Source organism: Tachypleus tridentatus, chromosome 12 (assembly GCF_004210375.1).
Source record: "Tachypleus tridentatus isolate NWPU-2018 chromosome 12, ASM421037v1, whole genome shotgun sequence".
NCBI lineage: Eukaryota > Metazoa > Arthropoda > Merostomata > Xiphosura > Limulidae > Tachypleus > Tachypleus tridentatus.
In genome coordinates, this window is record NC_134836.1 from 34228615 (window position 1) to 34242854 (window position 14240).

Genomic DNA, 14240 nt, shown 5'->3' on the forward strand with positions numbered 1-14240 from the left:
TTGAATTTCGCGCAAAGCTACACAAGGGTTCTCTGCGCTAGCCTCCTTAACTTAGCAGTGTAAGACTATAGTGAAGGCAGCTAGTCATCACAACCCACCGCCAACTCTTGAGCTACTCTTTTACTAACGAATAGTGGGATTGACCCCTACATTATAATGCCCCCACGGCTGAAAGGGCGAGCATGTTTGGTGTGACGAAAGTACAAGGAATGAAAGCATAGTACAATAAAAGTAGCTAGAAAATTTAACTGAGTATTTATAATAATAAAAGATCCTGTGTGTGTAGCCGCCATGACTCCAAGAGGAAAGATATTAGAAACACGAAACGTTCCACACATAATAAAGTGATTCTGAGGGTGTGCACCTGGGTATTATTTTTTAAATCTGGCTCAAAAAATTCGGTAATTTGTTTACCCTACACCCTAATAATTCTTGTTCCTGAAGGTCTATAAAAAGTACCACACTGTTTTCTGACTCTCACTTATTGAATGAACAACGTGTGACGGTTTTCTGGCAAATACTCTTTTTCAACATAAAAGTAGGAAGAAAAATACAAATTTGAGGATTTAAGAACGTTTGGAAAACGGTAACAAACAACGGGGAAAAGTGTGAATCAGAGAATATTATATAATTCAGAGAATAAAAAGATTTCAAATAAAAACACAGGAAGAAAAATCTGAACTCAGAAGCTAAGTTAAAACTATTTGTTTTTAAAAAAGAGCTTAAATGAATTAAGTTCGAGAAATGCCAACAGACAAAGCAATTAAAGAATTGACCCATTCGGGTAGCTATAGATCTAATTAAGATAATGAAGACGCTTTACTGGTACACTGAGGCCTCTGTGAATCATGAGGGGTCCTTTGAGCATGGGTATTTTAAAACAATAAAAATTTACTGTATTAGTGTTTACGTTTATTATTGATTACTCTATTGATAAGAAGGACTCGGCATGGCCAGGTAGTTAGAGCACTCGAATTGCAATCTGAGGGTCGCGGGTTCGAACCCTCTCACACTAAACACGCTCACCTTTTCAGCCGTGGGGACGTTTGTGATAAAGTAGCTCAAAAATGGGAGAGGATGGTGATGACTAGCTGCTTTACGTACCATACTTACTCATGTAACTTTGCGCGAAATTAAAAAAAAAAAAAAACGATGATAGGAAATAGCTCCATTTCTCATGTTTACGATTGGTTGTATTAATGTAAATTATGTCTCCGGATTTACAACGCTAAAATTAGGGGTTCGATTCCCCTCGGTGGGCTGAGCAGATAGCCCTATGTGGCTTTGCTATAAGAAAAAAACACACAAACACACACACATTAATGTAAATATACTGCATAACTAGTAAGATTAATATTAATGTTTACCGAAAACCTGCGCACAAATACATATTTGGACTTCACGGCCATCAGAAATTAGGCCAGGAATTTTGAAACGTCTCACAATAAGAGCGAAACGTGTGTGGCCAAGATAACCTGGGGATCTAACACACTAAAATCTACATCTCAAAACAACAAGTATCCAGATCCTCTCGTTTAATATTTAACGAATCAGAGGAAAACATCGTGTAAACAACAAAACATTGCTATGGAACAATAACTTGATCAGTGTTTGATTTGTACATTTCCATATCTTTCAAAACTCAGCGAAAGACTCCAACGTGTTAAAAAGCGTTGAACTAACCATTGTATATGCATCGTTCATAACATTACGTATCTACGATTTTTTCTACGAACGTGGACGTCATACGTCTATGCGCCAAAAAATATAGTGTACAAGGTAACACATTGTATAATTAAACTGATGTTGGTGCAACAGAACTCTCACGTTCCCGATGTTAGAAACACATAACGCCTACGTCACTACGTATTATGTGAAATATCTCAACATTATCTTGATTGTCTTGATCCAACTACCGATAATATATTCAATGGATATATTTCTAACACAAAATAATTTCTCTAACATAAAAAAGAGGCTATTTATATCAAAACACTTAATATAGACCGAGAAAAGGACTAAACATAGATTTTTATGATTTTATTATATTCCTAAGGTTCTCAGTTTTGGACTCCATTTACAATTGAATTTTTATTATTACATATCAGTTTAATTTCTTTATTTTTATCACTTTTAATTTTTAGACATTTACCATTATATTGTTTTCATTTCTTTGGTTCTGTCCGTGGCCTGCCCGCAGTACCTCTCAACACTATAATATGTACTTTATTAAGCACATATTATACACGATACGATATAAGCCTTTTACCTCGTACGTGGAATTTGTTCTTTCTAGTATTGCATTGTGCCTAATAACGACCAAACCAAACGACATTTGACATTTTGGGATTATTGGCTTTACGTTTCAATAATGAATTTTTGTATACCGTTGTGTATTTTCTTGAAGAGAGTCGTAAACTAACTCGTATTAAACAGGCTCTTCAATACTCCAAAGTGGTGTACACCTTTTTTTGGTTTTTAAATATTTGATGTTGTATATATCTGATTATGTATACTCTTTGTTATATAATATCAATAAACTGTATTTCTTGATATATTTATTGTTTGTTATGGTATTGTTAATACAGTGAATAAATGGTTAATGTATTCGCAATCAGCAGATAGCCTGATGTGGCTTTGCTATACGACAAAACACCAGCACACTTTTAGTACTAAATTAGGGACGGCTAGTACAGATAGTCCTCTTGTAGCTTTGCGCGAAATTCAGAAGAAAATATTAATATACTTTATAGCTTGATTAATTTGTTGTTTAGAGCAAAGTAATTTTAATATATTGTATAACTGACTCGGTTTTTTTTTCATTGCATTTTAATATAATTTCTAATTAGTTATGCTTATTGTTTGTTCTAGTAACGTTAATATAATATATAACTGGTTATATCTGTTGTTCCTTATACCTTTGTCAACATACTCTGTACCTAGCCATGTTTATTTCTGGTTATAGCAATGTTAATTTACTGTATACTCTTTAAGTTTATTCTTCTTTAGTAGTGTTAACAAACTATATCAGGTTTATGTTTATTTGTTTTGGAATTTTGCGTAAAGCTACTCGAGGCCTATCTGTGCTAGCCGTTTCTAATTTAGCACTGCAAGATTAGAGGGAAGGCAGCTAGTAATCACCAACCACCGAGCTACTCTTTTACCAACGAAAAATGGGATTGATCGTCACATTATAATGCCCCAACGGCTTAAACGACGAGCATGTTTGGTGCGAGGGGAATTCGAACTCGCGACTCTCAGATTACGAATCGAACGCTTTTACCCGCCTGGCCATAAGGATTACGTTTATTATTTTTGTAGTAGTTGATTATGTATATAGATGGTTGTAGTGTTTTTAATGTACTATGTGACTGAATATGTTAATTGTTAATATATAATTGTTTATGCTTATTGTAATAATGAGAGTAAAGTGTATCACGATATTAAACTTTAACTGATTACTTATAAAATATTTAGTTTCTTGCTGTGCAGTTTTTGCCTGTTATTATACTTACGTTTATTCTTCTAAAATCCATGACAGTTATTTGAGACTTTGTTTTCAGTTTTATATGTTATACATGCTATTGTTTTCCTGAAAGGGGACCGAAGGACACTTGGAAAGGTCATCTGCTTTAACCATTCGCAGCATTATACAGTAGAGTGTTGTCTGCCAGTCAGTCAGTAGACACTAAAATTACATCACACAGGGGACGCTTAACGTTGCAATTTGTACTATCCTGACGTCAGTAAAACGTGCATACGTCATGAATCACAAGAATAATTATGGACTATGTATGCTACAACGCAGTAGGACATATAAACTTGAAAAACAAGAAACAAAAATATTTATTGCTTATAATTTTAATTTCATTTTCTCTTGAACGAGAACTCTGCAGAAGTACATCTAGTATATTTTTAATCCACTAACTTCTTATACCTGAATTTCACTACTGACCTTACTATAACCTTCTTTGTCTTCAGAGTCTTGCGTGTTCAAATGTTCTTCCAAGGAGTGTCTACGGAGCTTGACGCTAGTGTGTAACGGTGTATTCGATTGCTTGAACGGGAACGATGAGAATGATTGTCCGGTTAATATCCTCGAAACGCCAACACCTAATGCGTTTGCCAGTCTGCCTGGTGCTGATGAAGGTAAAGTAATTTGATATTTAATTCTTTCTACAAGATTTAAAGTGTTACGTTTTAAAATGTTTACGCCTATCTCTCGCTTTCTGTTCACATTTTTTATTTGGTTGGAAAGAAGAAACACAGTGTGTCGTAACATTTATTACAGAAAAGAGGTTTCGAGGGGGGTTCTGTTGTTGGGGCATAAGGATTATTCCATTTAAAATAACAATGTCACGACTGTAACAGTAATTAATGATCATACAAGTTTTAGTACTGCTGCACTGTGACGGCATTTCTTCGTCATTGAGAAAGCGTGGTTGGCATGTTCCTTGCGTTTCTTTATAAATTACAACTGCGCTTGCATATCATTTAACGCTAACAAACGGTTATATAAAGTAGCTAGATAGGGATCTAATCTCTTGGAAAACCAATCTTTGGTAATGTGAACAAATGGTTATGTAAAGCAGTTCAAGTAAAGTTATTCACTGATAATGTGAAGAAACAGTAGTTTAAAACAGTCAGACACATAGCTAAGCTGGAGAAAAGTACTTCACTGATAAAGTGAAGAAACAGTAGTTTAAAACAGTCAGACACATAGCTAAGCTGGAGAAAAGTACTTTACTGATAATGTGAAGAAACAGTAGTTTAAAACAGTCAGACACATAGCTAAGCTGGAGAAAAGTACTTCACTGATAATGTGAAGAAACAGTAGTTTAAAGCAGTCAGACACATAGCTAAGCTGGAGAAAAGTACTTCACTGATAAAGTGAAGAAACAGTAGTTTAAAACAGTCAGACACATAGCTAAGCTGGAGAAAAGTACTTCACTGATAAAGTGAAGAAACAGTAGTTTAAAGCAGTCAGACACATAGCTAAGCTGGAGAAAAGTACTTCACTGATAAAGTGAAGAAACAGTAGTTTAAAGCAGTCAGACACATAGCTAAGCTGGAGAAAAGTACTTCACTGATAAAGTGAAGAAACAGTAGTTTAAAGCAGTCAGACACATAGCTAAGCTGGAGAAAAGTACTTCACTGATAAAGTGAAGAAACAGTAGTTTAAAGCAGTCAGACACATAGCTAAGCTGGAGAAAAGTACTTCACTGATAAAGTGAAGAAACAGTAGTTTAAAGCAGTCAGACACATAGCTAAGCTGGAGAAAAGTACTTCACTGATAAAGTGAAGAAACAGTAGTTTAAAGCAGTCAGACACATAGCTAAGCTGGAGAAAAGTACTTCACTGATAAAGTGAAGAAACAGTAGTTTAAAACAGTCAGACACATAGCTAAGCTGGAGAAAAGTACTTCACTGATAAAGTGAAGAAACAGTAGTTAAAAGCAGTCAGACACATAGCTAAGCTGGAGAAAAGTACTTTACTGATAAAATGAAGAAACAGTAGTTTAAAGCAGTCAGACACATAGCTAAGCTGGAGAAAAGTACTTCACTGATAATGTGAAGAAACAGTAGTTTAAAGCAGTCAGACACATAGCTAAGCTGGAGAAAAGTACTTCACTGATAAAGTGAAGAAACAGTAGTTTAAAACAGTCAGACACATAGCTAAGCTGGAGAAAAGTACTTTACTGATAATGTGAAGAAACAGTAGTTTAAAACAGTCAGACACATAGCTAAGCTGGAGAAAAGTACTTCACTGATAAAGTGAAGAAACAGTAGTTTAAAGCAGTCAGACACATAGCTAAGCTGGAGAAAAGTACTTCACTGATAAAGTGAAGAAACAGTAGTTTAAAGCAGTCAGACACATAGCTAAGCTGGAGAAAAGTACTTCACTGATAAAGTGAAGAAACAGTAGTTTAAAGCAGTCAGACACATAGCTAAGCTGGAGAAAAGTACTTCACTGATAAAGTGAAGAAACAGTAGTTTAAAGCAGTCAGACACATAGCTAAGCTGGAGAAAAGTACTTCACTGATAAAGTGAAGAAACAGTAGTTTAAAGCAGTCAGACACATAGCTAAGCTGGAGAAAAGTACTTCACTGATAAAGTGAAGAAACAGTAGTTTAAAGCAGTCAGACACATAGCTAAGCTGGAGAAAAGTACTTCACTGATAAAGTGAAGAAACAGTAGTTTAAAACAGTCAGACACATAGCTAAGCTGGAGAAAAGTACTTCACTGATAAAGTGAAGAAACAGTAGTTTAAAGCAGTCAGACACATAGCTAAGCTGGAGAAAAGTACTTCACTGATAAAGTGAAGAAACAGTAGTTTAAAGCAGTCAGACACATAGCTAAGCTGGAGAAAAGTACTTCACTGATAAAGTGAAGAAACAGTAGTTAAAACAGTCAGACACATAGCTAAGCTGGAGAAAAGTACTTTACTGATAAAATGAAGAAACAGTAGTTTAAAGCAGTCAGACACATAGCTAAGCTGGAGAAAAGTACTTCACTGATAATGTGAAGAAACAGTAGTTTAAAGCAGTCAGACACATAGCTAAGCTGGAGAAAAGTACTTCACTGATAAAGTGAAGAAACAGTAGTTTAAAACAGTCAGACACATGGCTAAGCTGGAGAAAAGTACTTTACTGATAAAATGAAGAAACAGTAGTTTAAAGCAGTCAGACACATAGCTAAGCTGGAGAAAAGTACTTCACTGATAATGTGAAGAAACAGTAGTTTAAAGCAGTCAGACACATAGCTAAGCTGGAGAAAAGTACTTCACTGATAAAGTGAAGAAACAGTAGTTTAAAACAGTCAGACACATAGCTAAGCTGGAGAAAAGTACTTCACTGATAAAGTGAAGAAACAGTAGTTTAAAGCAGTCAGACACATAGCTAAGCTGGAGAAAAGTACTTCACTGATAAAGTGAAGAAACAGTAGTTTAAAACAGTCAGACACATAGCTAAGCTGGAGAAAAGTACTTCACTGATAATGTGAAAAAATTGTGTGAAATACGTAAACACCTCTGGGTTTAAGGAAAGTTATTCACTTGTAACGTGAATACATTGTTGTATAAAATAGTTATTCAACTCCAGAATAAAGGAAAGTTATTTAACTAGTGTTACGTATTATAATTTTCTTCGGATACCCAGCATAGTCAGGTGGTTAGGGCGCTCGACTAGTTATCTGAGAGTCAAGGATTCCAATTCTCCTCACACTAAACATGCTCGCCCTTTCAGTTGTGATGGCGTTATTAAGTCAATCAATCGCTCTATTTGTTGGTTAAAGAGTAGCCGAAGAGTTGGCGGTGGGTGGTGATGACTAGCTCCCTTCTCTCTGCTAAATTAAGGATAACCCTCGTGTAGCGTTGTGCGAAATTCAAACAAACAATTCATTTCGGATTTGTCTCCGCTTTGCTGCGTTACGTATTGCGAGTTCAAATAGCCGGAATTTTTTATTTTTAATTTAAAAGTTAATTAAATGTTGGTATGTATCAAATTTATGATATTTGCCAATAAGATTGATACATACAGTTTTTTTCCTTGACACAAATATATTTTAATATACAAACAACAATACAATTTATAATTATGGTTATTACAAATAATTATTTATATACAATTTTTTTTTTACAAACATCCAGACAATATTCAGTCTTTTCTCTGGTATGGAACTTAAAATTTTGCCGACGGTCCAGGTCTACGAGGCGCAAATTACTTTTATGTTGATACACAGATATATTTCGCTTGACAGGAATGCAAGTCACCTTTATTCTTGTTTGGCCTAACGCGGTTATAAGCTTACTTTTTATACAGAGAAAGATAGATATCGAATGTCCTCGTTGAAATACTAAGGTCCGAAGTTAACTCTCCGAAATTTAACGGTTCTTAGTGTTCGACAGCTATAAATGTTCTTGGTCAAATTCTGTAGTTTTCCGATTAATAAATGTTAACCACAATTATAGTTTCCGAGGTTTCTAGTATACTGACTATAGCTAACCAACAATGCATTCTGTTTTCTTCTCTCGGTTATTCGTGATGACGAGAAACCCAATTGAAGTAAAAATGTTAACCTAAAGACGACCTAAGAAGGTCGAAACGTTGTTCTCTACTTTATTTTAATAAAAGTTTTAATACCCATACGAGCCGTCTTGAGATACATCTTCTCACGATTAGATTTTATACCAATCACTCGAGTTTCTCGAACGTTCAACAGTCTTCGAAGACACGCTAATACCTTTGTACACCACATATTGTTGATTCTTGTTCTTGAAAATCTTCTACAAATTTAGAGAACAGGCGGGACTTGCGCCATACACATTCAACATTATACGTTACATGTATAAAACTGAAACAAACGTTGATATCAAAAAAAATTTTTACCAGTAAATCTGTCACACTAGTAAAGTGAACAAATTGTTGTATAAAATGCCTAAACACCTCTAGGTTTAAGGAATAGCCCGGCATGGCCAAGTGTGTTAAGGCGTTCGACTCGTAATCCGAGAGTCGCGGGTTCGAATCCCCGTCACACCAAACATGCTTGCCCTTTCAGACGTAGGGGCTTTATAATGTGACGGTCAATCCCACTATTCGTTGGTAAAAGAGTATCCCAAGAGTTGGTGGTAGGTGGTGATGACCAGCTGCCTTCCCTTTAGTCTTACACTGCTAAATCAGAGACGGCTAGCGCAGATAGCCCTCGTGTAGCTTTGCGCGAAATAAAAAAATCTTACTTGAATCACCCAGTGGCACAGTGTTATGTCTGCGGATTTGCAACTTTAGAGTTTTCGATACCCTGGTAGGCAGAGAACTGTGCTTAACTATAAACAAACAAACTACTGCTTGAAAAATAGAAATTGCTAGCGCAGATTGTCTTCGAATAACTTTGACCGAAATTCAAAACAAATAAAGCATGATAACGATACTAGGAATTGCATAGTTTGGAAAGCTGTATTGGATTTAGTTGTTAAGGCTGTATGCTTACGTTTATTTCCTGTATCCCCTATTATACGATATTTGCTAACTAAAAGTTGGCTTTTTTTGTTAATAAACATTAAACTGGAATGCTATCACTCTTTTCAAATTTATCTGCAGTGCAGGAGAGATCACTCAACTGATGGCTATCGGAACGAGTGTTATCTTGGTCGGTCATATGTAATTAATGGTGAAATATATGGAAAAACGTTAGCTTGTTATGACATCCAGAGATGTCAACTGAGGATCTTGTTCAGGCTCTTAGGTATAACTAATGTCTTGACTCAAGACGTGGATTACATCTAAAAGAGACAAAAAGCCAGCGGGAACTTTGCAAAATTATTGATTGTCAGCTTGAACGTGCAGATGATACCTATACCACTTTGACACGACATCCACTTCTTGGATAAATTTTGAAGTCCTTCACTTTGTCTCTTTTTTTCCCCTCAGCGGGAGGTCTTGTGTCTGTGTCACGTTTTAATTAGTTCCATGTGGTAACGCAGAGTTCACCTGCCATTCAAGTCTCAAAGAATGTTTCATTGGGCAAACACCAGAGCTGTGAACAAGTTACTGAGATATATTTCACTAACGATTCAGGAAAAAAAAAAAAAAAAAATTCTTCCTAAGTCAAAGCTGTTACGATGGAAGATGGCGCTGCTCCATGATGGCTTTCTGACAATATCTTCAATAATCCCAATCAGTCGCAGACGATAACAACTTATTTAAAAGGTGAAGTTATTTTAAGCCAGGGCTTGGGTCTGTCCTTTAGCTCCAGAATGTCCAGGAAGCGAAATCTCACGGATTTAGGAAGATAAAACAAAATTTTATATTCCTTACATTTCTGTAAATTCCAGTAAGGAGGCAATTTGTTTTTATTTTATTTTGCGATGTGAGTTATCATTTATTTATGTATACCACTTCCTAAAACCCTGACGGTTATTTCATTTCAAATTTAATGTATCTTAAATCATGAATAGAGTCTAAAAGCCAGGAACTTTTTTTCTTCTGTTTTTCAGGATTATAGTGGCTCAAACCTCAGATTCCCAGCCGGAATCCTAAGTATTTTATTTACGTTATATTTTATCTTAATCAAAGTTATTAAATAAATTATCCGTGCCATATTTAACTTAAGTGATTAACAATAGTTCAAAAACATAAAATTGATAAAACTTTAAGCATTTACACGAGTAGTTTGTAATTGGAACAGTTATCTTACTTTATGAACTCTGAAATTGATTTGATTTGGAATGTAAGTCTGACTGCGTCATAATCATACAGTAAGCAAGGTCGTTTAGCATTCAATGTGTGAACAATCAAACCCGGATACACACAACTATCTAATGACTTTTAATGAAACTTATTGAAGGGAAAACGACACTTGTTACAGATCTGTTTACATGTAGGTAAGGGAGCAAGATGTACATAAAATGAAAACGATTTTTGTGTAGTTTGAATAATATTAAGAATATAAAAACACATTCAGTGAATTAATTTATAAAACTGCTTGAACTTGAAGGCATAGATAGTATAGTGTGTCAAATGTGTATCACAACAAAATTTGGGAAATTTTACACTCTAAAAAAAATGGACAGGCATGCTAAACGAAAGTATACGAAGAGAAACTTTTAAGCGAAAAGTAGATTATATATAATACAATCATGGTTCTCGTCTATATACTCGGGATTTGGATAACCCTATTAGTATAAGGAATCTCATTATTCCAACCCATAATTTTGAATTAATAACCGATAATAACATCGTTTCTGATGTTTCCATAAAAAGATACATTGTTTTTTATGATAGGCCTTTGCTCTTCACGTCTGATATTTTTATTATGTTTGTAAACTGATGAACGGATTGATAATTGGTTAGGAGCAGTTCGTCTGTCAAAAATTGACGTACGAGAAGCGTTACTCCAACCATCTACCTACTGTAATTTCATTTAAGGAATTTTCAGTTTTACAAACCACAGGTTAAAATGTAGACCACATTGTAACGTCCCTCGTGAGGAGCTGAGCATTATTTTACTTATTCATTTTTGGGATTCAAAAGTTGATTTTTGCGCTTAATAAAAATGTTAATAGGATCATTCGTACTTTTGTATGTCATGAATATTTTAGCAAAGTTTCATCTACTGATGCTAAAATCTACATCATATTCTAGCATAGAGTGTGTGTCCTTTCTGAAGCTGTCCGGTAGTTACATAGAAAATCCCAACTACAAAAATTTAGATTTTTGACTGCATACCGTACCACACTCCATTGTCTGAGCTGCATGTCAAATAAAATGTATTTTAATACATTAAGACATATTGCGTTTCAGGAGTTTGATGAACTTAACCATTGTAGAAACATCATGTGGACGTTCTTTACAGTATAATGGTGAGAAAAATAATAATCATAAACAACTCTGCCTTCTCAAAGCTTGTTTAACATTTGGCGCTGATAACTGGATGTGCAGCAAAATGGGTGTATATACAATCCTGATATAAGTAAAATCTTCAACAGCTTTATTATATACATCCAAACTCTCCAGAAATCGTCAATACAACCAACGGAGCATATAGACAGCGTTACTTTCCATAGCAGTGGACTTTCTAGTTAGTACCTAAATGTAATGAGTATATATAAGGTGAACTACGTACATATAAAATCATATTCACAGAATCAGCAGTCGTGTAGCTGGTATTAGATCCATGTTGTCCAATACATATCTAAACAAACACCCTCGCCTGGTCGTTCAAGATTGACGTCAATGTTTCACTCGAGTACCTCTCAGTTAGTATTACAATAATGATATACTAATGTAGTTGATTGTTAACACATCTGTCATATTAAAAATATTTAGGATCAACACCAGTGTCAAAAATACTGTACAAACCAATGTGTAGTACTAACAACAGTGTAAAGAAAGGGCTACACAACCATCATGTCAAAAATACAAAATTAACCAAAATAGTGTTAACAATTACGTAAAAAAAGCTGTACAACATAAAAGATTTCATGTTAATAACTGTGTCAGAGAGAGCTATATTAACAAGAAATTATAATTTCGAACAATACTGTTAAAATGACCAGAAAAAAAATGTATATTAACAGTAATGAAAATATAGTTTAAAATATTCTCAGCTTTATATATTTTTTTGTTCGTACTTTTTATAATTGTTCTCTTTCGATCAAGATGTTATGCTAGTGTTGAACTGTTCATAAATAACAAAATATTTCGGTATTTGCGAATCGTTATTGCTTTACGTTTCACATCAGAGTTGTGATGGCAAAGATAATTTACAAGTAAATTGAAAAACAAAATACTATCTTTTTTCTAGAATTATCAGTTTCTTTGTTTCTCTTGTCTCGTTTAAAGAGATATTTTAAATCAATGGTACTGAAAATAATGATGTCTGTTAATGTGGAAATACATGGAATATCTTGTATTTTCTGCGATCTGACACAAAACAAACTTGAAACACAGAATAGACGGAGAAGTGAATTGTTTGAATAATGCCACTGATATCCAGAAGTAGTTCTTATAACTTTCTAGGTAAAGCGTGATCTAAAGTCAACCTATGAAACTTCACATGTATATACTGACTAACCAGAGAAATGACTTGCCAACTGTCTTAAGGGTTTTTTTCTGTGATGTGGTTATGCAACGGTTAATTTAATTGGTGAAAATAAAGAAAAACATGATTGGGACAAGTTAATTAAAACAATAATAAAAAGTGTTAGTTCGTACTAACATCACCATTCAGTTTAAATTTGTGAAGCTTTGAACTCTGTTTACCTGGTAATGCCACATGGTTAAGGTGCTCGGCTTGTAATCTGAGGTTTGCAGGTTCGAATCCCAGTCACACCAAACATACTCGCACTATAATGTTACGGTAAATCCCACTATTTGTTGGCAAAAGAGTAGCTCATAAGTTGGCAGTGGATGGTGGTGACTAGCTGCCTTCTTTCTGGTTTCATATTGCTAAATTAGGCACGGGTAGCGCAGATAACCCTCTTGTCGCTTTGAGCGAAATTCAAAACCAAACAAATAAACAATTTAAGGCTGTTTATAGATTCTTGGAGATAAAATGCTTAGGTAATTCTAGTCACTTTAACGTTAAACTAGAAAAGCGAACTATGTGCATAAATTTAAGACTGGGAAGATCATAGTCCTGACGATATTAACTGAGGTGTTTGTAATAAATATTTATCTAAACATACAAAACACTACAGTTTTATATCAAGATACTGGAGTCAGTTAAACATATAAGGATACAAAGAAGTAAAAATTGTATCTTGTACCAAACGTACTCCTTGGTTTTCTCATGTTGTCGTATTGTTTCGTATTTTCTCTATCCCAACTAATTTAGGTTCTTTGAAGACAGAATTAGTATTATAACAGACTTTCTGTTGTTCATTTATTTTATTACCTACTTTTGTTTCAGTATATGTTTTTAATATATTGTAGATGATTCTTGTGTGTAAGAATCTACAGTATTTATGTACGTAAACTCTAGCGTGTTCGAACTTTATCGAACGTTCTAGAATTGCGCGTGATTCGTATTAAAAGAGCTAGCCGAGAGACAGCAATAGAATATTATTAGTCAGCTACAGTCAGTGTGCTATAAGACCTAGGAAGCAATAATTGTGATTAGCGCCTGTTATTCGGAATACTATAGAATTTGACCAGGAATGTTTATAGATTTCGAACATTACAAATCATTCAACTTCAGTGAATTACTTCTGACGTGATTATTTATACGAGGACATTAAATATCTTGCTCGGTAAGAAAAGTAACCGGTGTCAGGCCAGCGAAGAGAAAACAGCGTTAGCTTATGCGAGGCGCAAAAATACGAACCCAGAATTAATTTATTCATCGTGTTCCAGGATTGTCAATAAAATATTCAGTTCTAGATGGATATAATACTCGGTATTGTCTGTGACTTTATAAAACTGCTGTATATAAACATATATCTGTAATAACTATTTGTAATATACTTTATTATAAATTGTATTTTTTTGTATATTAAAATATATTTGTGTTAAACATTGTGTGTATCAATCTTGTTGTCAAATATCATAAATTTGACACATATTGAAATTCAAATAACTGCTAAATTAGAATTAAAATTTGCGGCTTCTTCAAATCGTGATACATAATGTACGTAACACAGTAAATGGGTTCGGCATGGTCAGGTGGGTTAAAGCGTTCGATTCGTAATCCGAGGGTCGCGTGTTCGAATCCCCGTCACACCAAACATGCTTGCCCTTTCAGCCG

At 34.6% G+C, this 14240-nt stretch overlaps 1 protein-coding gene and 1 long non-coding RNA gene across 6 annotated transcripts in view; one reads left to right on the forward strand and one right to left on the reverse strand.

Moving 5' to 3' along the window:
- Positions 1 to 14240, reverse strand: part of LOC143235571 (uncharacterized) — a 68488-nt gene that overhangs the window by 49275 nt on the left and 4973 nt on the right. For both annotated transcript variants that reach the window (XR_013019300.1, XR_013019301.1), the window contains exon 2: positions 3956 to 4140. This is a non-coding gene — a long non-coding RNA (uncharacterized LOC143235571). The remainder of the gene's footprint in view (positions 1 to 3955; positions 4141 to 14240) is intronic.
- Positions 1 to 14240, forward strand: part of LOC143235570 (low-density lipoprotein receptor class A domain-containing protein 4-like) — a 38685-nt gene that overhangs the window by 8503 nt on the left and 15942 nt on the right. For 3 of the 4 annotated variants that reach the window (XM_076473818.1, XM_076473817.1, XM_076473819.1), the window contains one exon: positions 3982 to 4149. The exons of the other annotated variant lie outside the window; for it this stretch is intronic. In XM_076473818.1, coding sequence (XP_076329933.1) covers positions 3982 to 4149 — 168 coding nt within the window. The remainder of the gene's footprint in view (positions 1 to 3981; positions 4150 to 14240) is intronic. 4 annotated transcript variants of the gene reach the window in all.